Genomic DNA, 22485 nt, shown 5'->3' with positions numbered 1-22485 from the left:
TCAGTAACAAAATAACACCAACATGGACATATGAAAATATACAGAAATATGAAAATATTTCACCATATAAAAAAGGAAGGTGAACATATCACTGTAGAGGCAGGGCACAGCGTACCTGAGGACTATTTACTGAAGAAAAAGAGTAAACTGTTAGCATCAACTTTGTGTACCTAATGCAATCAAGGGAAATATCAACCCTGTGGAAGAGCCAAAAGACGCAATGATAAAATTGGTACTTTTTTAATAAAAAGAGCTGGAAAGCCTATACAAAGGCAGTGAAGAAAGAGATGTGCCATACTACATTCTGAAATGCCATTGGAAGAATTAAAGAGAAGCAGAATGAGATCTGTAAAAAAAAAAAAAAAACAACAGAAAACAAAATCAGCAAAGTAGAACTCACTCCAGCACGTAGGGGAAAAGGGCAAAGAGACAAAAATGAGAAGTGAAAGAACATATATACGAAGGAAAAAGGATACGCAACTTACATGTAAGTGGCGTTACCGCCAAAAAGACCAGAGAGTACATTTAACAGAGAGAAAATCCAAAGATAAAAACTTGAATTGTGCAGCACTCACTGTGTACCAGGAAAACGTGATGGAATTAATCCAAAATACATGGGGGAGATACAGATATGTATTTAACTATTAGCATCAAAGACAGAACACTATAATTATCCAGGCAGGGGGGAAATAACTGGATACCTCCAATGCAAGGCCATCAGGCTGTATTGAGATTATGTTTCACCAACAAGAGATGCCAGAGACCACAAGCAATGTCTACAGAATTCTGGAGGAAAAAATTGTGACCTTGGGATTATTTACACAACAAAGTTATCATTATGTGCAAAAGTAACAGAAGACATATTCTCAAATATCTCAAATATGCAAGGCCTCAGGAAGCATAGCACCCATGAAATGTCCATGGAAAGAAGATACTAACTCAAAAATATATCCAAACCAACCAAAAAAAAAAAAAAGAATCAAAATAAAATTTTTATCTCAAGGTAAAATTAGTTACAGTAAAAGGAAGTAGCAATGAAATCTATACGGAATTTATATAAAGTTAAATCTGCTCCTCACTCCTGCACCCTGGGATCACTTCCCAAGGAAACTGACTACATGCAAGTCCTTGTCTCATACTCGACTTTTTCTGAACTAAGACTAAGACAGTGAAAAAGAATGAATATTCTAAACATGATGCTGAAAATATTAAGTACATAAAAAACTTTAGTTCTCTAACTGATACCACATAGTAAATATTCATTTCTGGCAATATGGTGAACTAGAAATCTCAATAGACCTTCCCTCCAAAAACAGCAAAACAAGCTATATAAGTTTATTTTTAAAAGAAAAAATGTTCAAATGCATTGGTGATACCTTAAGAAATTAACCTTGAAAATTATGCGGTGAGGACTGCTCCTTCCAACCAAATAAGCAGCAGAGGCTGGGTTTACCCTTCTGCCATAAACAAGCAGGAAGTGGGGCAAAATATAAGAAGCGACTGTTTTCAAGCATTTAACAAAAAGCAACGTAGAGCCACAATGATCTATCACTACATAGCTATTAACATGGCTAAAATTAAAAAGACGGCCAGTCCTAAATGTTAGTGAGGAAGTGGAGTAACTGAAAATCTTATATACTTTTATACAAAGCTAAAGTTTGTTAGACTGGATTAAAGAAAAGAAAACAGGTACATGCCCCTTACAAGACACATACTTAAAACACTGAAGATGCAGAAGGGTTGAAAGTAAAGAGACTGAAAAAGATATACCGCGAGAATATTAACCAAAAGAGAAAAAGAGAGCTGGTATACCTAGATTTGGATCAGATAAAATGGACTTTCAGATTAAAAAACAAAAAAATCCTAAGAAAAGATCATTTTTCTATGGTAAAATGTTTATAAAGATTGATAAAAAATTAAACAAAACATCTTGCAAGCAGATTACATTCTCAAATAATAATGCAATTAAGACAAAACCAAAAAAGATGACAATGAAAAGCCATATGTTTGCAAGTTTTAAAACACAATCTTAACATATCACGCATCTAAGATGAAATAAAACATTTACAATGATAATAAATGTATGATAAATAAAAATAAAATGAATGATAAAAATACAATATATGACTAAGTATAGAATGTAGTTAATACAGTATATAATGATAATTTTAGAGGTTTAAATACTTATTTAAAAAAAGAAGCACTGAAAATAAATGAATTTTCAACTTAGAAAGGAACAACAGAAAAGAAAAAACAAAGAAAGGAAATAGTTGCTGGCATAAGAACAGACATAAAGACCAATGGACAGAATAAAGAGCCCAGAAATAAACCCTAAGAACGCACAATGGGGAAAATGACAGTCTCTCTAACAAATGGCATTGAGAAAACTGGATGTCCACATGCAAAAGAATGAAATTGGACCCTATCTTATACCATACACAAAAATCAACTCAAAATGGATTAAAGACTTAAATGTAAGACTTCAAACTGTAAAACTCCTAGAAAAACTCCTTGACACTAGTCTTGCCAATGATTTTTTTGGATACGACACCAAAAACACAAGCAACAAAAGAAAAAATAGTCAAGCCGGACTACATCAAACTAAAAGCTTCTGCACAGCAAGGGAAAAAGTCAACAGAGTGAAAAGGCAACATATGAAATGGGAGAAAATATTTGCAAACCGTATATCTGATAAGGGGTAATACATGAACTATATAAGGAACTCATACAATTCAACTGCAAGAAACAATCTGATTAAAAAATGAGCTGAGGATCTGAATAGAGATTTTTCCAAAGAAGACAAGCAAACGGCCAACAGGCACATATAAAGATGTTGAACATCACTAATCATCAAGGAAATGCAAATCAAAACCACAAAGAAACATTACCTCACACCTGTTAGAATGGCTATTATCAAAAAGAAAAGAGATAAGTGTTAGTGAGGATGTGGAGGAAAGGGAACCCTTGTGCACTGTTGGTGTGAATGTAAACTAGTGCAGCCACTCTGGAAAACAGTATGGAGGTTCTCAAAAAATTAAAAATAGAACCACCATATGATCCAGCAATTCTACTTCTGGGTACATATCCAAAGGAAATGAAAACAGAATCTCAGAGATATCTGTACTCTCATGTTCACTGCAGCATTATTTACAGTAGCCAAGATATGGAACAACCTGAGTGTCCATCAAGGGATGAATGGATAAGGTAGATGTGGTATTTATATATACAATGGACTATTATTCAGTCACGAGAAAGAAGGAAATCCTGCCATTTGTGACAACATGGATGGACTATGAGGGCATTATGCTAAGTGAAATAAACCCGACAGAGAAAGACAAAGACTGCATGGTATCACTTAATACATAGAATCTAGAAAAAACAAAACAAAAGTCAAACTCTTAGAGACAGAGTAATAGAACGGTGGTCACCGGGGGCTAGGGTCTGGGGTAAATAGGGAGAAGGTGGTAGAAGTAGATGTGGTAGGTGGTAGGTGGTAGAAACTTTCAGCTATTAGGTGAATAAGGTCTGAGGATCTAATGTAACACATGGTGACCAGAGGCGATAACACTGTATTATATAACTGAAATTTGCCTAGAGAGTAGAACTTAAATACTCTCCCCCTCCCCCAAAAGAGATAAATATGTGAGGTGATGATGTGTTAATTAAAATTAACTACATGGTGGGGATCCTTTCACAATGTATGTGTATATCAAATCACCACAACGTATACTTTAAATATCTTATAATTTTATTTGTCAGTTACACCTCTAATGCTGGAAAAAAAAGAAAATATATATATTTACAATGGGATATTACTCAGCTATAAAAAAGGAAATCCTGCCATTTGCAACAACATGATGGACTTGGAGGGCATTATGCTAAGTGAAATAACTCAGACAGAGACAAATACTGTATGATCCCACTTACATGTAGTACCCCAAAAAACTGAACTCATAGTAACAGAATAGATTGATGGTTGCTGGGGGCTGGAGGGTAGGGGAACTGGGAGATGGTGGTCAAAAGGTACAAATTTTCAATTATAAGATGAAAAAGTTCTGGGGACCTAAAGTACAGCATGGTGACTATAGTAACAATACTGTAATATATACTCGAAAGTTACTAAAAGAGGGATCATAAATGTTCTCACCATCAAAAAAAAGGGTAACTGTGAGATAATGGATGTGTTAACTAACTTTATTGCGATAATCATTTTGCAATATAAACATGCATCAAATCATCACACTGTACCCTCTAAACTTATACAACGTTATATGTCAACTATATCTCAATAATGCTGGAGGGAAAAAGACAAAGATCTCCAGTTCACAGAAACTCTTCCAGAGGACACAAAAAGAGAGAACACTATTCAAGTTATTCTATGAAAGCAGCATAACTTTGACCAAAACCTTACCAAGACAGTATAAGAAATCATAATGACAGGATACTCTTATACATAAATCCGAGTTAAAAATGCTGAATAAAATATTAGTTAGTAGGTTCTAGCAATGTATAAATTGAGTGTATCTCAAAATCAGAAACCTAACAAGTCAAAGGAGAAAACTACATGATCATATCAATAGAGGCAGAAAAAGTTTTTTAAAAATCAAGCACCTATTCACGATTTAAAAAATCTTAGAAACTAGGAATAGAAAGGGGTTTTCTTACTCTGATTACAAGTATAAAATATCTACAACAAACATTACATACTTAATGGTAAAACTTCGAAAACTTTCTCTCTGAGATTGGGAATGAAATAAAGATGCCCAATATCTCCACTTTTATTCAATAGCAGATAAGAACAGTACAATAAGTCAAGAAAAAGTTAAAGGTATAGGACTGGAAATGAACAAATTGTCAGTATTCCCAGATAATTTCCTTATTATATATAGACCCAACAAATTATTAGACTTGATAAAAGGGTGACAATGTCATTAACTGGGTATAAGATCAAATATCAACTGACTATCCAAAAGTCAACTGCATTCCTATATAATAACAAACAAAATCCAAAAAGAAGAAGGGACCATTTACAATAGCAACAAAAACATAAGGCACCTCAAAATAAATCTAATAAAAAATCTTGAAAGTTGTAATACTTTACAGGAAGTCATTAGAGAAGATTCCATCAAAGGAGAGACATACAGTGCTCATGGAGAGGAAGACTTGATGTTGGTACAAACAACACTCTCCAAGCTGATCCACAGATTCAGTGCAATTTCAATCAAATATCAACTGGTTTTTTTCAAGATGATGGGCATAACAATATTGATTTTGCTATTTTTAAACTCTAAACCTACTTGGCATTCATTCCATTACACCTAAGACACATTTTTAAAGAGCCAAATGTAAAAGATCAAACCTTTGTAGGACTAGAAGAAAATATAAGTGAATATTTGAACTCAGGATGAAGTATTTTTAAAAATATAAACACAATGGAAGAAATCCACAAAATGAAAATTTTAAATTTTTAAATTTAAAAGATACCATAAAATAAAATTAAAAGAAAAATATTTGCTACATAATAAAGAATGACAATTTTGATATTAAAAAAGTTCTTACAAATTGATAAGGAAAATATTTTTTTCTTAACAAGAGGAAAAGACAGGAACTAGTAATTACAGTCCCCAAATAGCCAACAAACACGAAAAATAAGACTAGCCTTAGCAGTAATCAAAGAAGTCCAAATAATAAAATACAATACTTTATTTACAAAATTGGCAAGTATTCAAAAAGATGCTAATATATCCTCTAGCCAAGATTCCAAGAAATACGAATTCTCATATACTATCAACTCAACCAATATTTCACAGAAGCAACTGGGCCATATATATCAAGGGATCTTCAAAATGTTCACGCCTTTTGACCCAGGAATTTTGCTTTTAAACATTATCCTCCCACAACAATGGATGGTCACTGCAGCTTTATTCATATTAATGAAAAATTGAAAATATCCTGAGAAATGCAAAAATAGGGTAATGGATTTCCCTATTTCCACACATTAGAACGGTAGAGCCATGTCATACAATACCATGCCATGCAGCCACTAATAAAATTGTTGCATGAAAATTTTAAACATGAAAAATTTCTACACTTAATTATGCTAAAAAATTAGGTAGTAAAATAATATATCATATGATCCAAATTCTGTTAGAATGTGTGCATTTGTGTGTGTCAGTCAGTGAGTGGAGGAGGTAGGGAGAGAAACAGACAGAGAGAATAGAAAAAGCACACCAAAATATTAACGATGCTTACTTTGGGGTGGCAGGATAGTGGGATTAGGGGGATTTTTACCTTTCTCTCTGAACTTTTCTATATTTTTCAAAATGTCTACACAAAAACTCTCTCACGTACTACTTGTACAAAAAACAAACAGGGAGCTTCCCCTTGCGTAGAGGGTCAACTCTAATCTCAACAGTCTGACACATTATCCTAGTTTATCTTTCCCACCTTCTCTTTCTGGCCTTCCCTGCACCCCCGGAACAGGCTTACACACACCCCCTCTCACTCACATGTCCCAGGATTGCCTTGGCCGCCTCAGGAATTCAAGCTTCCAGGTTCCGAGCAAGGATCCCTCCGCTCCATGAACTAGCCTGTGTGGCTGGCCCTCCTCCCCTCGCACAGCAGCTCTCCGTCAGACTCTACGGCAATGAACTGGCAATTACTCAAGAACAACTGGTAACGTCTCTACCACTGTTGCCTCAAACTGTGCTTGATTTTCTTTTAACTTTTTGTGTGTTTTTGTTCTTTTCTCCAACCGGGTTAAAAGCTACCCTTTGTATTTTTCACAAAGTCTAGCACAACAGAGCAGATGTCTGTGGTAGACAGAATAATGACCCCCCCCCCCCCCCAAAGACATCCATGCCCTTATCCCCAGAAACTGTGAATGTGTCAGGTCACACGGCAAAGGGGAATTAAGGTTGCTAATCAGATGACCTGGAGATAGGGAGATTATCCTGGATTATCCAGGGTGGCCTAACGTAATCACAAGAGTCCTTCAAAAGTGGAAGAGAGAACTGGAGGAAGTCAGAGGAGGTGATGTGATGACAGAAGTGAGGCTGGAGTGATGTGCTATGAGCAGGACTCAAGCCTCCATTGCTGGCTTTGCAGGTGGGGACGGAGGCCACAGACCAAGCGATGTGGGCAGCCTCTCTAGGCTGGAAAAGGCAAGGAAATGGACTCTCCCCTTGAGCTTGCAAAAAGGAACACAGCCCTGTCGACATCTGGATTTCTGTCCAGTGAGACCTGTGTCAGACTTTCATCCCACGGAATTGTAAGATAAATTTGTGTTATTTTAAGTCATTAAGTTTATGGCAATTTGCTCCAGGAGCGATAGAAAATTAATAACAGTGTTAAATATTATTTTCCTTAATTCATATTAAAATCAAGAAAGATAAAACCAAAGTTGTTGAAATAATAGACAAATTTAAAATTAGAGGAAGTCTATCCTAATCACCCCCAAATGCCTCTCATTATTTCTTTATTTCTCCTTAGGGCTTATGTATTCAATTTATATCACTTATCGTTTGTTGCCGTTTTATTTTATAACCATGTTGACATCATTTCCTGGGCATATATTTTTTCCTCTGATTCAGAAGGCTCTTCGGAAGCAGGGCCATATATTCATTCCCTAGGTATGGCTGCCAGAGGTAACAGACTTCAGTCTATAAACGTCTGATTGCTAACATCTTACATGACGGGGGATGAGAGGCAGACCATGGACTCAGCTTTCTACAGCTTGCTTCTCAGAAATGCTTTTAGAAGTTTTACTTCAGTCTTACACGTAAGCACCCTAAAACCCCTAAAATATCTGGCCATATTAGTAAATATTTAGAAAGTGGACTTACTACACTTTAATTCCATTGGCTATGTCCCATAAAATTTAGTGAGGTTTTGTGTTTTTCCGGAATTTTACGGGTGACTATTTCAAGACAGGTGTATATATTTACCCTTACAGATTGTGAGACTGGGGAATTGCCTCAGGAAGAGATCCGGTCTAGACCGGGAGAGAACGGAGGGAGTCTGGACATCCCCACATCTCGAACAGAGCTGGGAATGGAGTAGGCTCCAGTGTGGGGGGGCACAGCTTCTGGGTCTGAAAGGGACTATTTGGAGGGTCATCTCCTTTTGTGTTGAGTATCAAAATCAGCACAGACCTTTTAATCAACTAGAATTGCTAGACTACTCTTGGAAACCACAGCTAAAGTTTCTAGGCTCCACCAGAATTAAAGAAAAGTAAGCAAATAAATAAGTGGTCACTTGGAAATGAGAGGATTTGGCACCATTGTGACCCGGGGGGAAAAAATAAAAGCTTATGTGTAAATGGGATTCTGGGCAAGTAACCACATGGTGTTGTGCAGAAGGGAATTCGGCAAGGCAGCTGGCCCTGGCCAGACGCCCTTCTCCCAGAGGCAGGGCCAGCCCAGGCCCTTCAAGTCAGCTTCTGTTATCTGGCCCTGGAAAGCCTTAAAAAAGCTGCTTACCCTGATTTCTCCAAACATAAAACTGGGGCAGTGGGATTTGCCATTTCTGTGTAGCCTAGGCCTGTGGTGAGGATTAATTAGTGTTTTTCAAGTGCTGTGGGTTCGGTTTGGTTTATTTATTTTCTCAGGATGAAAGCCAGTACACCAGCACCGAGTGTTAACAGTGAAGGTTTGATGTGTGTTACTCGAGATGCACTATGTGAAGTGGAGTGGATGGGATACGAGGCTTGTGGGACTGCCTTCAGCATCAAAAAGGCCACATTTCCAAACACGTTTTAGTACGCCTCAAAGTGAGGGAGGCAGAATAAAAGCCTTTGAAAATTAAAAGGGAGAACAGTTATCTGTGTTTAGGCTCTGTGATTGAGGGCATGCACCAACCAACACCAAGGAAAATTTGATGAGCCGCTCAAGACAAATATTGGCAGCTAGAGAAGATGCAAAGTTCAGCTAACCTTAGTGACTGGCTGTAAAATGAGCTCCTATATTTGATAAAGAGAAAGAACTGCAACTCAGGCAGTGGGGCATCAGGGCTGGCAGGTGTGGAGAAAGCTGTCGTGCCGGCGTCTCTGGCCCAGGACAGGTGGGCAGAAGGAATGAGAACTCTGGGACGGCCCCACTCCTACTCACTAAGAACCCAGCAGCTTTCCGGATAGGACAGTCTCACAGGAACCCTCTGAACTGATTTTTAAAAATAAATCTTTTTTTTTTTTTCACTTATGTGCAGGTTCCAGGTCTCTTGTTTATTAGCAGTGTGTGACCTAGTGCCTCAGTTTCTCCATCTGGATTATAAAGTGGGTGGATGGACTGACTGCCAAGGTGCCTTCCAGCCTCTGGTATTCCATGCAATGATGAGCAACCTCATGGAGAGCCGGTGGACCTTGTGCATCTCACCTAACATTTTGTATTCTATTCAATATCTCATTTCAGGATGAAAGACAGAAAGTCGCCCCCATGTTACTACTTCTCAAATATGCCCAGAAAGAAATAAAAATGCTTTGAAAATAATGTATAATATTATTGCTCTTGCTAGGTTTATTCTAATTAAATGACTGGATGATAATCAACTTAAATGACTAATTTATTAGCACGCATTCTTTCAGTAGGTGTAAATCTCCTATCCATAAGGCACTGAGAGAGCTAGACAGATGAAATCTTGCCCTCTTCGGGGCTATGGCTCTGGACGGGGAAAAGACATGAACATAAATAACTGCAACATGAGGTCGCAAGAGCTCTGCGTCCCAGGATGCTCCCGAGAAACTCAAGGGACTCAGGTTTGGAGGGACCAGGGAGGGCTGCATGGAGGAGTAGGGATGTGAACTGGTCCCTAAAGAAGGAAGCAAAGGAAGATGAGGGTGACTGAAAGAGGACATTGCAACGGTGCCCAGGGGTCGTTTCAGCTACTGCGAGGATTGCAGGAGGCAGCTAAGGAGCCTGCACATGGCTGTGGGCAGTTGGGAACCACGGACAGCCGTCCAGCAGGAAAGTGAGAGGCTGTGTGCGCGCCCTCTTCCAGACCAGTTTCTCACAAAGCTTAAAGCCTATCTATCTCCAGCACCCACGAGAGTACCAGCATGTGGTGGGCAGTCACTGTCTACTGAAGAAGAAATCTCAGAAATGGCAGCCAAACGTCTGGAAGTGGATTTGAATGTTGTTCTAAAGAGGAAACAGGGAGCAGCTCCAAGCATGCCAATCTGGACGGCTCTGGGACCTTGAGTACAGATTTGGCAATTTTACCCCAGAAAATGCATGTGCGAGAGAGGAGAGGGAGGGAAGACTGTTCCTTCACCCTGTAATCAAGAGCAGAAATAACATCTCATTATAACCTTTAAAGAGAAGAGGCCCTTTAAGTGAAACAGTAAGAGAGCCGTACAGAATCACTTTGAAGACTGGGCCTTTGGTGGGGTGGAAAACGCTAACATCTGTCAGTGCCCTTCATCTATAATTAAGCTTCCACCAGCAGAATCCAAGTGCTCTCTATGCGTGCACGTGTGGCAGGTACGCACGATCTGTTACACAACTGGACATACATGAGAATTCTAACGATGCACGGAATGCCACCTCTGGCTTCCGAGGTGAGTTGTGGTCATAGACCAAGCAGGGTCATCACCTCAGAACAGATCAAGCCGGGGGCCTGCAGGATGGGTGTGTGTATTGTCTCTGTGGCAGACTAATGCCTTTGAAAGGATCTCTCCTCCTGGCCTGAGGCACGCTGGGTAGAACCAAGGGGAGGCAGTGGGGTTGGGGCTGAAGCTTCTCGGAACCACGGAGGGCTGAACTCACACCTGCAGGATCTGGGGCCTCGCCTGAGATCCCAGTGGCTCCCCACCCTCTTGGATGTTTCTAGGCTTCCCCACAATCAGCTTAAAAGGCACCATCTCCTCCCCTGGGCTCTCTGATGGCCTCCTCCACGGCCCACCCTGTACTACAGGAGAGAGCCATGGAGTTTAGGTCAGCCGGCTAGAAAGAAATACTTTAAAGACATGGGGGAATAAGTAATTCCCAGGATCTATTCTTAGAAAGAAGGACGGAAGAGAAAAAGGTACTATCTGAACAGAGACCAAAACATGTCCGTCCAAGGTTACCCCAGAACAAAGGCTCTGAAGATGAATCAAGTTTCCTCAAAGGGCCCAGGAAGGCAATTCTAGCCCACACGTCTGACACTGGTCATGCAGGCCGGGGCAGGAGATAAAGGTGGAGCCAGACCTGGGGCACTGAGAGGAGAAGTGACCAAGGAAACAAAGAATGGAACTTGCCAGGAAGGCCGGAGTGGGCGCAGAGCAGGGAGAAGAGCAAGAGGCGGCGCCCTGGACTCAGGGGAAGTCAGGCTGGGCTGAGCCCAGAGGCAGGGGCTTTATAAATGTCAGTTTGTCTATCCAGGAGGTCTGGGGAAAAGAATGAGGAAGGCCGGGGAAAATCCCACAACCTCTCTTCTGGCTGAAATTTTCAATGCAGAGGAAGGGTGACAGTGGGCATTTATAAGCTGGAGAAGTAGTTTCAAATATCTGTATATGATAATATCCATTAAAGTTAAGAAGTGGCTTGTGACCATTAAGTTATTTTTTAGATAGGCACCAAAGGTAGGATGCAGTTTCAGGGTTTAAGAGGAGAATGTAAACTGCCACCTGGAGGTACTTTTAGGTTCAGGAAAGGACAAAAGACAATGAGATAAGGACTTTAACCTGTTGATCTATTCATCATTCATTAAAAAATATTTATTGAGAACTTGGTATGATGGTAGGTTCTGTGCTATGCTGGGGATATGGCAATAAATGAAAAAGAAAAAGCTACAGACCTTGTCTTTATGAGTTTCTATGCTTCTTTTTTTGGAGGGTTTTACATTTTTATTTATATCTTATTTTTTAAATTGTGCTAAAATACATATAACACAAAATTTACCATTTTAACCAGTTTTAAGTACACGGTTCAGTGGCCTTAAATACGTTCATAATGTCGTGCTACCATTCCCACTACCCATCTCCAGAACTCTTTTCATCTTGCAAAACTGAAACTCTATCACCACTAAACACTGACCTCCCCTTCCCCCCTCCTCCAGCCCCTCACAACCACTATTCTACTGTCTGTCTCTATGAATCTGACTACTCTGGGTACCTCCTATAAGGGGAACCATACAACATTTGTCTTTTTGTGACTGGCTCATTTCACGTAGTATAATGTCCTTAAATTTCATCCATGTTGTAGCATGTGTCAGAATTTCCGACCTTTTTAAGGATGAATAATATTCCCTTGTATGTATGCACCCCATTTTGTTTATCCATTCATCTGTTGATGTACCATTTTATGTTCCCACCAATAGTGCACAGGGGTTCCAGTTTCTCCACATCCTCACCAATACTTGTTACCTACCTTCCTTCCTTCCATTCTTCCCTTTCTTCATTCTTTATTTCTTTTGATAGTAGCCATCCTAATGGGTGTGATCGATGGTTCTTTGAGACATCTTTATGCTTTACTGTAGGATTTCCTGATCTATGGGTGATCCTGTGTCTCTGGTGTGTGTACCAGTCTTTTGGGAGTATTTTTCCTATTAGTACCCAAGCCACAACCTATCAAGAGTATGTAGCCATGAAAAATACCCTAACTGCACCAACAGAAAGGGCCTCTAGGGGTGTCCTATACTCTTGGAATAAAAGGAAGGAGGTATAGCTGCTAGAACCCAAGAGGCCAGCTTCTGAGGGGATCTGGTACTACTGAGAAGGCAGGGCTTCCCTGGGAAACATCTAATGCCTGTTCCTACGGCTCGTGATAGGAGGAGACATTGGTCCACAAGCCCCAACAAGACCCGCGAAAAGAGAGCGGGCAGAGGGAAAGCGATGTTTTAGAACAGGGATCAGAAAGGTGGGCAGAATGTAGTAATAACAAAATCATATCACAATTCAAATTACTCTTGTGCCTATAACGTTTCTAACATTTTCACTTGTAGTCATCTATTTACAACCGTGCCTTTGGCTGCATCACTGCTTATAGATGAGTGCACCCCTTTCTAGTGAAGTAAAAAAGGAGAGGCACTGAGTAAGCAGCTTTGCTCCTCTGAGGTTCTATTTATACAGAGACCCACAGAACAGTGAAACTGGAAGGGATTTTAGAAATCATTTAATTCAACCTTCACAGAGGAGGAAACGGATGAAGTGGCTTTTGGGAAGGTGGAGGTGGAACAGTACCCACTTCTGCTGTGAGTAAGTACAAATAACCCGGGAAGTGCTGGAGCCAGAAACCAGAGAAACGTTTCTGTGATAACCTTGACTCAACAGTCAATCCTTAATTTTCACCCTGGGTTGGCTGTTCTCTGATTTTATTCCACAAAAGCCTCTAGAACATATTCATAAAACATATTATATGAGTATGATTTGCAGACTTGGTTGTTCTATAAACACATTTTCTTATAGCTGGATTTGACTTTTTCCCCACAAATTAATTGCACAGAAAAGGAAATGGGCTTGTATCATCATCCTACAAAGAAGCAGGCCCCCAAAGATAGCTCTCCTTTTTTCAACTTCTCCCGCACAGTGGATTGAAATGAATATAAAAACTGGGTAGAAAAGGCCCAGTGTTGCCACGTATGTGGAGGAGGGGGCACTTGGCTACCCTTAGGCACAGACAGGAGAGAATGCCCTGTTTTTTTTTTTTTTTTTTTTTTTTTTTTTTTTAAGATTTTATTTTTTCCTTTTCCTCCCCAACGCCCCCCGGTACATAGTTGTGTATTCTTCGTTGTGGGTCCTTCTAGTTGTGGCATGTGGGACGCTGCCTCAGCGTGGTCTGATGAGCAGTGCTGTGTCCGCGCCCAGGATTCGAACTAACGAAACACTGGGCCGCCTGCAGCGGAGCGCGCGAACTTAACCACTCGGCCACGGGGCCAGCCCCCGAGAATGCCCTGTTTTTGTGGACCAACAGTGAAATTGGTTCTGTGTCAATGCCAGGGCCTGACAATGTCCCTCACTAAACACAGAGTCAGAGCAAGAGTCCCAAGCAGGCCAGGAAGGCCAATAGGAAGGCTGGGAGAGGGCTTCGAGGATGCGGGGAGGCGCGGCAGAAGGCCAGAAGGCGTCCCTGAATTTGTGACAGAAGTAAAGGGGCTTAGTAAGTCCATCACTTAATATGTGGGAAACTGAGTCCAAGAAAAGTGAAGGGACTTGTTCAAGCCCTTACAATCTACGGGTGGCAAAACTAAGATGAATCTCTATTCTGATTGCCGTACCCTAACTTTCATGCTGGAGACCCCTTTTGCCTGTGCTGTTCTTTTGCTAGGAGCAGTTCAGGGAAGACAGCAAGTCACAGCAGGTTATACTGAGAGCCCTGCAGCAAGCAGTGCTACGGCCGGTTACACAGGAATATAGCTCTCGAGCTCCCATCTCTGATCCAAGACAAAGTACAGCTCAGTGAGTGAAGGGGTTAAAGGCTTTTCATCTATAGATGGAACACAGCAGGTAAAGACAGTTTACAACCTTTATAATGTGGACAGCATATTTAGCACATTCCTGGCTGCTATACTGAGTTTTGCAGTGCATTATGTTACTCAGATGTTTTAAAAACCATTCCTGCTTTCCCTCAATTCCCTTCTGGTCACCCTGAGAGATTCTGATATGAGTGACCCCTTGTTAAGAGTCACTGCTCTAGAGCCAGCCCTGATTGCCTAGTGGTTAAGGTTTGGTGCACTCTACCCTGGCAGCCCGAGTTCAGTTCCCAGGTGTAGAAGCACACTGCTTGTCTGTCAGTAGCCATGCTGTGGCGGGGGCTCACAGAGAAGAACTAGAAGGACTTATAACCAGAATATACAACTATGCACTGGGGCTTTGGGGAAGAAAAAAACACAGAGAGGAAGATTGGCAACAGATGTTAGCTCAGGGCAAAGCTTTCCCAGCAAAAAACAAAGAATCAGTGCTCTAGTGAGCCACAGACTGGAATGTGTCATATCCTATAGGTGTGCTGGGGCAGGGTGGACAAAAGTGTAAAAACCATTGATATAGCTCCACAGTAACTAGTCACAAGTCTGTGATCCTCTTACACAGCTGATCAAATCATTTCCTAGCACCTTCTAGAACAATCCTTCTAGACTAATAGAAATGCAATGTAAATTACATATGTAAATTAAAATTTTCTATTAGTCACATTTAAAAAGGAAAAAGAAGCAAATTAATATTAATTTATTTAACCCAATATTTCCAAAGTATTGCCATTTCAAAAAAAAAAAATATATATATATATATATATTTTATATTTTTCATGCTAAGTCTTCAAAATCTGTTTTTTTTTTTAAAGATTTTATTTTTCCTTTTTCTCCCCAAAGCACCCCTGGTACATAGTTGTATATTTTTAGTTTTGGGTCCTTCTAGTTGTAGCATGTGGGACACCTCCTCAGCATGGCCTGATGAGCGGTGCCATGTCTGCACCTAGGATCCGAACTTAACCACTCAGCCACGGGGCTGGCTCCTCTGATGTGTATTTTACACTGACAGCACATCTCAATCCACAATCAGCCACATTTCAAGTGCTCAACAGCCACATATAGCTAGTGGCTACCATACTGGACATGTTACTACCCTCGCCTCTCCCACTGACATAAGTTTGCTCCAATAGAAATAGAAATTTCTCCATATTGTAGCCATTCCTACCCATGTGAGGCCCCTTTCTTTCCAGGTCTAATGCTTCTACTTCGGTCTTTATTCCATCTCAACTCTCCTCCAACCGTCCATTCAGTCATCAAGTTATCACTACTGAGTGCCTACCAAGTGCTGGGTATTTGTGTTAACTGATGAGGCTGAAAAGATAAATCAGACACAGACCCTGACTTCCAAGAGCTTTCAGCTTAGTGGGAAAGGAAGGCACGTACAAGAGAGTTTGATGAATGCTACACACAAAGGGATGCACAGAGCAGGAATGACTGCTTCTCTGGGGCTTGGGCTTCTGGGAAGCATTTGCAAAGATAGGAAATTTGGGCTGGGTTTTAAGGGCTGTGAAAAAATTGTGGAGAGGCAGAGAAAGGTGTTTCAGGCATAGGGAACAGCATATTCAAGACCTAAGTATGAAGATCTGCATGCTTGGAAGTGGAAGGGTCCAGGAGGACGAGAAGATGGCAAGGAGTGAGGCTGGCCAGGTGAGTGGGGCCTCGACTGCCTGATGACACACTCACAATTACTGTGGGGTCATTCTCTGAGCAGGGAAATCTTGTGGCGGGTTATAGCACAGATTGGAGAGGACCAAGAAGCAAGGAGAGCCTGAACAAAGAGGGTCTCGGTACGTCTAGAAAGGAGGGGATATGAGCACTCAAGTGAGTGAAAGGAATGTCTGAGCACTCTTGTCTGAAGACAGTCTCAAGATGAGGCATTATGATGGAAGCTGGGCAAACAGTTAAGGCTTTCCAGACCCAAACTCACTATGCTAGTAGCTGTAGGACCACTAGCATTGAATTTATACAGGACTACTACAACCTGTGGTAATCTAAATGCCCTCTTTCCCTGCAGGAATTAATAGGGCTCCCTATGAGTTAATTTAGGCAGCAGGTAGAATCAAGCTAAATTATTTCCAGGATTGCTAAGTGAGTCACGCCTGTGAAATGCAGCAGGTGCTGGGGAGCACCTGGGCAGCTTGATATGATGGCTCATTTGACCTTGAGTTTTCTTTTTTTTTTTTTAAAGATTTTATTTTTTCCTTTTTCTCCCCAAAGCCCCCCAGTACATAGTTGTGTATTCTTCGTTGTGGGTTCTTCTAGTTGTGGCATGTGGGACGCTGCCTCAGCGTGGTCTGACGAGCAGTGCCATGTCCGCGCCCAGGATTCGAACCGACGAAGCACTGGGCCGCCTGCAGCGGAGCGCGCGAACTTAACCACTAGGCCACGGGGCCAGCCCCTGACCTTGAGTTTTCTGAAGATAGTTGTGGAGCTCTCAGGTAAGAAGAGAGCAACAAGAACATGACATTTACAGCTGGAAGGAGCCTCTGAGATCCCACGGGTTCTCCTTTTATAGATGGGAAAGCTGAGACATGGAGAGTGAAATGGCTTCAAGGTCATATAGCCTGTAAGTGGCAAAGCCAAGAAGAGAATTCACCCTTTGTGGCACCAAAGCCACAGTGAGAATGGTACAACAGATGCCACGGAGAACTATTTACCTTTATAGCAAACTCAAGTAGAAAAAGAGAAAGTTAGGCTGGAGACACAGTAAGTAATAAAACTGTCTTTGTGAGCCCAAGAGATTTAGTTCAGTAGCAATAAACGAGGTACTCACATGGTGAATCATCTACAAAGTTTGGGTCGATGTTATGTAGCAGCTCCACTCTGGGGGATGGGCTTCCTTCACTAGAAAAGAATTTTTTAGGAAATGTTAATTTCCTCTCTAAAACGGGTAAGAATTATTTTAATACTTCCTTTCCTCGTGCTTACAGGAAATAAACCCGCCAGTTAAAAACTTTATCATGAATTCAGAGGTCTCCAAAATTTGTGGTTGGTGCATCTTCAAGTAGCCATCATTTGTCTACATAACAATGACTAAACACTTACATAAGAACTTCAGTGTCAAGCATATGACCATTTAAAAAAATGACTCCTCTGACCCCTTGGAATAAATAATGTGGCTGCTGTATTTAAACATGACCATTGTCTACAGCAGGGAAATGAGAACTCAAGTCATCCTGTGTAGACTCCATACTGAACACCCACAGGGAAATGAAGAAAGAGCCTCTGTCAAGATGGCCGCACCAATATTACAGGTACAACATGCCTTTTAAATATTAGCCTACATGAGAAAAATTAATGCCTTCCATATCCAAATTTGCAACATGGAACTTCTATTTAATACAAATACATGTGAAATAACTACACCTCTTTAAGATTTTTGTAAAGCATACACGCAAATACAATCACAACCTACATTAGTGCTGAAAAGAAACGGGGAGATCACTTAGTCCAACCCTCACATTACAAATGAGGAAGGCACATGGTAACTTATTGGCCAAATGCTGAGTTGTGTGATTCTCAAAATACGTGTTCTTAAAAAATCGGGAGCATAAACACCATCAGATGTGTGTGGGCGTCCACGAAGTACCAGGTCATTTTGCCGGTACAGACTCAGCCTTATGGAAGAAGTCGTTAGACATAATTCTAATTGTTGGGAGAATCCTGAGGATTACTTGATAAGCCAATAAAAGGTTGCAAAGTACTCTTAACACCATTAGAGTTGTACACATCTGAATAAGCAATAAGGTCCCTGATGTAATCAAGAGGCCATGTTTTCAGTGACCCAATATCAACAGCCCAAACTCACAGCAAGTTGTCTACAGCAGTGGTTTGGGACTTTAAGGACTAAAAAATTTCAAAAACTCTGGGCTGTGACTGGCAACGTTGTATTTGCCAAGTAAGGAAATGTTAAAATAAAATAAAATTAATTTATTAAAAACAAAACCAAAGGGGCCAGCCTGGTGGCTCAATGGTTAAGTGTGCACATTCCACTTTGGGGGCCTGGGGTTCACCGGTTTGGATCCCAGGTGTGCAACTACGCACTGCTTCGCAAGCCATGCTGTGGTAGGCATCCCACATATAAAGTAGAGGAAGATGGGCATGGATGTTGGCTCAGGGCCAGTCTTCCTCAGCAAAAAGAGGAGGACTGGTGGCAGATGTTAGCTCAGAGCTAATCTTCCTCAAAACAAAACAAAACTTCAACCACCATCACCATTATTTTATAAATAAAGGTAACTTTAAAGCCAAAAAAGTACAAAGAACACAATCTCAGAATGAGAGTCCTTTAAATTGAATATATTTAACTTTAGTTATTCTATAACATTTCCTTGTTCCTCTGTACTCCATAAAATAAATTAACTGGAGAGTGGGAGGGAAATACACAGGGATACCTGTAGTCTTGAGGTCAGCATTGTGGGGGCAGGGAACAGATTTCCCAGGACTCTTCTCATTTTCTTCCTGAGGCACTTAACTAACTACCTGAATATCCTGGAGACTGTCAACCAGTCCAAAATGACAGGAACTAGAGTTTGATCCCAGAAGCTCTGAATGCAAGTAGGGGTGATGAGCAAAGAGAATGGTGAGAAAATCCGAACAGAATGATGATGATGATGTCTAATTTGGGGGGTTGAAAACAAGCAAATACAGGGGCTGGCCCAGTGGTGTAGTGGTTAAGTTTGCGTGCTCCACTTCAGCGGCCCAGGGTTTGTGGGTTTGGATCCTGGGCGTATGTGGACCTACATAGCACTCATCAAGCCATGCTGTGGCAGTGTCCCATATACAAAGTAAAGGAAGATTGGCATGGATGTTAGCTTGGGGTCAATCTTCCTCACAAAAAATAAACAACAAATAGAGTCAAAATCTGGATAATAATAGCAGGTAAGTCAGGAGGGCAAATCAGAATGAAAGGATTTTAAAATCTTTGTATTGTTCAGAAGAAGGTAAAGCTGTTGCTTAAATTTAGATTTAGCTAAGTAAAATTTGCATGTTAAATTTTTAAGATAATTGAAAAGCAAACATAGAATTTTTTTGGACTATAGAAAAACAAAACAAAATTCATTCAACTCAAAACAAGAAAGAAGGTGGGGGAACCCAAAAATTTCAAGGTGAAGATATTAATACCTAACTACTCATCTTTAAAAGAAGAGTTCACTGGAATACCCCAAAGCATTAGGCAGAGCTAAATAAAAGATATTTTTCTCATAATGTTGAGACAGAGTTTATCTGTATATTATGCATTCATTTCATTTTTCCATTATTCAGAAGAGCCACAGATATTTCAAAATAAGGAAACTTAATAAGATGAGATGGCATTTTGAACACCAAAGGTTGTGAGTAATCCCAGTGATGAATTATTTGCTGGGAAGAAATCTTCACAGGCAGAATCATCATGATGCAAAGAGCAGCAAACCAAACCAAACCCAACCCAACCCATCCTCTTAAGTCAAGTATGTTGTAACGCTGCTTTAAAAAATGTCCTAGTCAGAATATTTTGATAATGATGTGGTTAGAGATATGAGACAAGAAAACACAATACGTGACAAGTGACTAAAACAATGACCAAACATGCTTAGGGACTTCAAGTTATTAAATAAACCAAGAAAACCAAATGTACATTTAAGTGAACTGAATAAAATACCATAAATCTTGGGTTACCCCACCTCAAAATATAAAAAGTTGTTAAAATCTCTAGACAAGCTCATGTGCCAATTCCCTGGGCCTAGTCCTTTAGAAAATGATGGACTTTAGAAATATCTCTGGGTGGATTTTTTAAAAAGATGCACACATACATGGGAAGGAAAGATGGTAATAGTGAAAATATGGAAAAATATGCGCCAAATTGTTAACTAGTTGGGTGAAGCTATAGAGATCTTTCACTTTCTATAACAGGCATGTATTATTATTGCAATCAGGAAAAATTTAAATTTTTTTGAGTAGTTTATAATTTATGGAAATTTCTAAGCTCCCACAAACACAATATTGAAAAGTATAACAAGGAGAAAACTCAGATATTTTACAGTTTAAGAGTTTAAAGACAGGAAAACTACCTATAACTACAATGTACATGCAGTATTTCAATGCATTAGTTAATTTTTGGAATTTAATCATATTATACCCTATGATAAGCTATCACAATAACTGATCATGTAATTTCTCTCTCCAGAGTCTAGAAATTTCCCTGTATGTCAAAGAACAGGATTGCCTTTACCAAAATGTAGAAAACACAGTAATGGGTTTAAGGTCACTAGGTCCTGAAGGCTCACCACTGAAGTCATTTCTTTCCATTTCAGCAGAGGGTGCAGGCTCTCAGTGCCTGGGATGGAGGGGAGGAGAGGACGGTGAGGGGACAGGAGGGGAGGAAGACATGCAATCCCTATTAAAATTCCAATGGTGGTTTTCACAGAAATATAACAAACAACCCTAAAATTTGTATGGAACCACAAAAGACCCCAAATAGCCAAAACAGTCTTGAGAAAGAAGAGCAAAGCTGGAGGCATCATGCTCCCTGATTTCAAACTATATCACAAAGCTGAAGTCATCAAAACAGCACGGTACTGGCATAAAAACAGATACACAGCTCAATGGAACACAATAAGGAGCCCAGAAATAAACCCACACATATATGGCCAATTAATGTATGACAAAGGAGCCAAGAATATACAATGGGGAAAGGACAGTCTCTTCAATAAATGGTGTTGGAAAACTGGGCAGTCACACGCAAAAGAATGAAACTGGACACTATCTTACACCATACACAAAAATCAACTGAAAATGAATTAAAGATTTGAATGTAAGACCCAAAAACATAAAACCCCTAGAAGAAAACACAGGCAGTAAGCTTCTTGACATCAGTCTTGGTAATGATTTTTCGGATCTGACACCAAAATCCAAGGCAACAAAAGCAAAAATAAACAAGTGAGGCTACATCAAACTAAAAAGCCTCTGCACAGTAAAGGAAACCACCAACAAAATGAAAAAGCAACCTACCAAATGAGAGAAAATATTTGCAAATCATTTATCTGATAAGGGGCTAATATCCAAAATATATAAAGAACACATACAACTCAATAGCAAAAAAAAATCTGATTAAAAAAATGGGCAAAGGATCTGAATAGACATTTTTCCAAAGAAGACATGCAAACAGACAACAGGTATAAGAAACGGTGCTCAACATCACTAATCATCAGGGAAATGCAAATCAAAACCACAATGAGATATCACCTCATACCTGTTAGAACGACTATTATAAAAAAGTCAAGAAATAACAAGTGCTAATTGAGGATGTAGAGAAAAGGGGACCCTTGTGCACTGTTGGTAGGAATGTAAATTAGTGCAGTCACTATGGAAAATAGTATGGCACTTCCTCAAAAGGTTAAAAATAGAAATACCATGTGATCCAGCAATTCCACTTCTGGGTATTTACTCAAAGAAAATGAAAACACTAACTTGAAAAGATATATATACTCTCATGTTCATTGCAGCATTATTTACAATAGCCAAGATATGGAAACAATCTAAGTGTTCATTGATGGATGAATGGATAAAGAACATGTGTTCTCTCTCTGTATATACAAGGGAATATTATTCAGCCAGAAAAAAGAATGAAATCTTGCCATTTGCGACAATATGGATGGACTTTGACAGCATTATGCTAAGTGAAATAAGTCAGGCAGAGCAAGACAAATACCATATGATCTCACTTTTGTGTACAATCTAAAAAAACAAACAAGCCCCTCCCCCCCCCAAAGAAAACATGAGCTCATAGATACAGAGAACAGATTGGTGGTTGACAGAGGTGAAGGGTCGGGGTCGAAATGGGTGAAGAGGGTCGAAAGGTACAAACTTCCACCTATAAAATAAATACGGCCTGGGGATGTAACGTACAGCATGGTGACTATCATTAACAACACTGTATTGCGTAATTGAAAGTTGCTAAGAGAGTAGCTCTTAAAAGTTTCATCACAAGAAGAAAAACCTTTTTGTAACTGATGATAGCGGATGTTAACTAGACTTACTGTGGTGATCATTTCACAATATATACAAACG

The 22485-nt window shown here is 40.0% G+C and overlaps 1 protein-coding gene across 1 annotated transcript in view; it reads right to left on the bottom strand.

Annotated features, from left to right (window-relative positions):
* Positions 1-22485, bottom strand: part of ARSB (arylsulfatase B) — a 167568-nt gene that overhangs the window by 50734 nt on the left and 94349 nt on the right. The window contains exon 6 of the mRNA XM_070571551.1: positions 17213-17283. Coding sequence (XP_070427652.1) covers positions 17213-17283 — 71 coding nt within the window. The remainder of the gene's footprint in view (positions 1-17212; positions 17284-22485) is intronic.

Source organism: Equus przewalskii, chromosome 13 (genome assembly GCF_037783145.1).
Source record: "Equus przewalskii isolate Varuska chromosome 13, EquPr2, whole genome shotgun sequence".
Lineage (NCBI taxonomy): Eukaryota > Metazoa > Chordata > Mammalia > Perissodactyla > Equidae > Equus > Equus przewalskii.
This window is presented reverse-complemented; position numbering and strand designations above follow the sequence as displayed.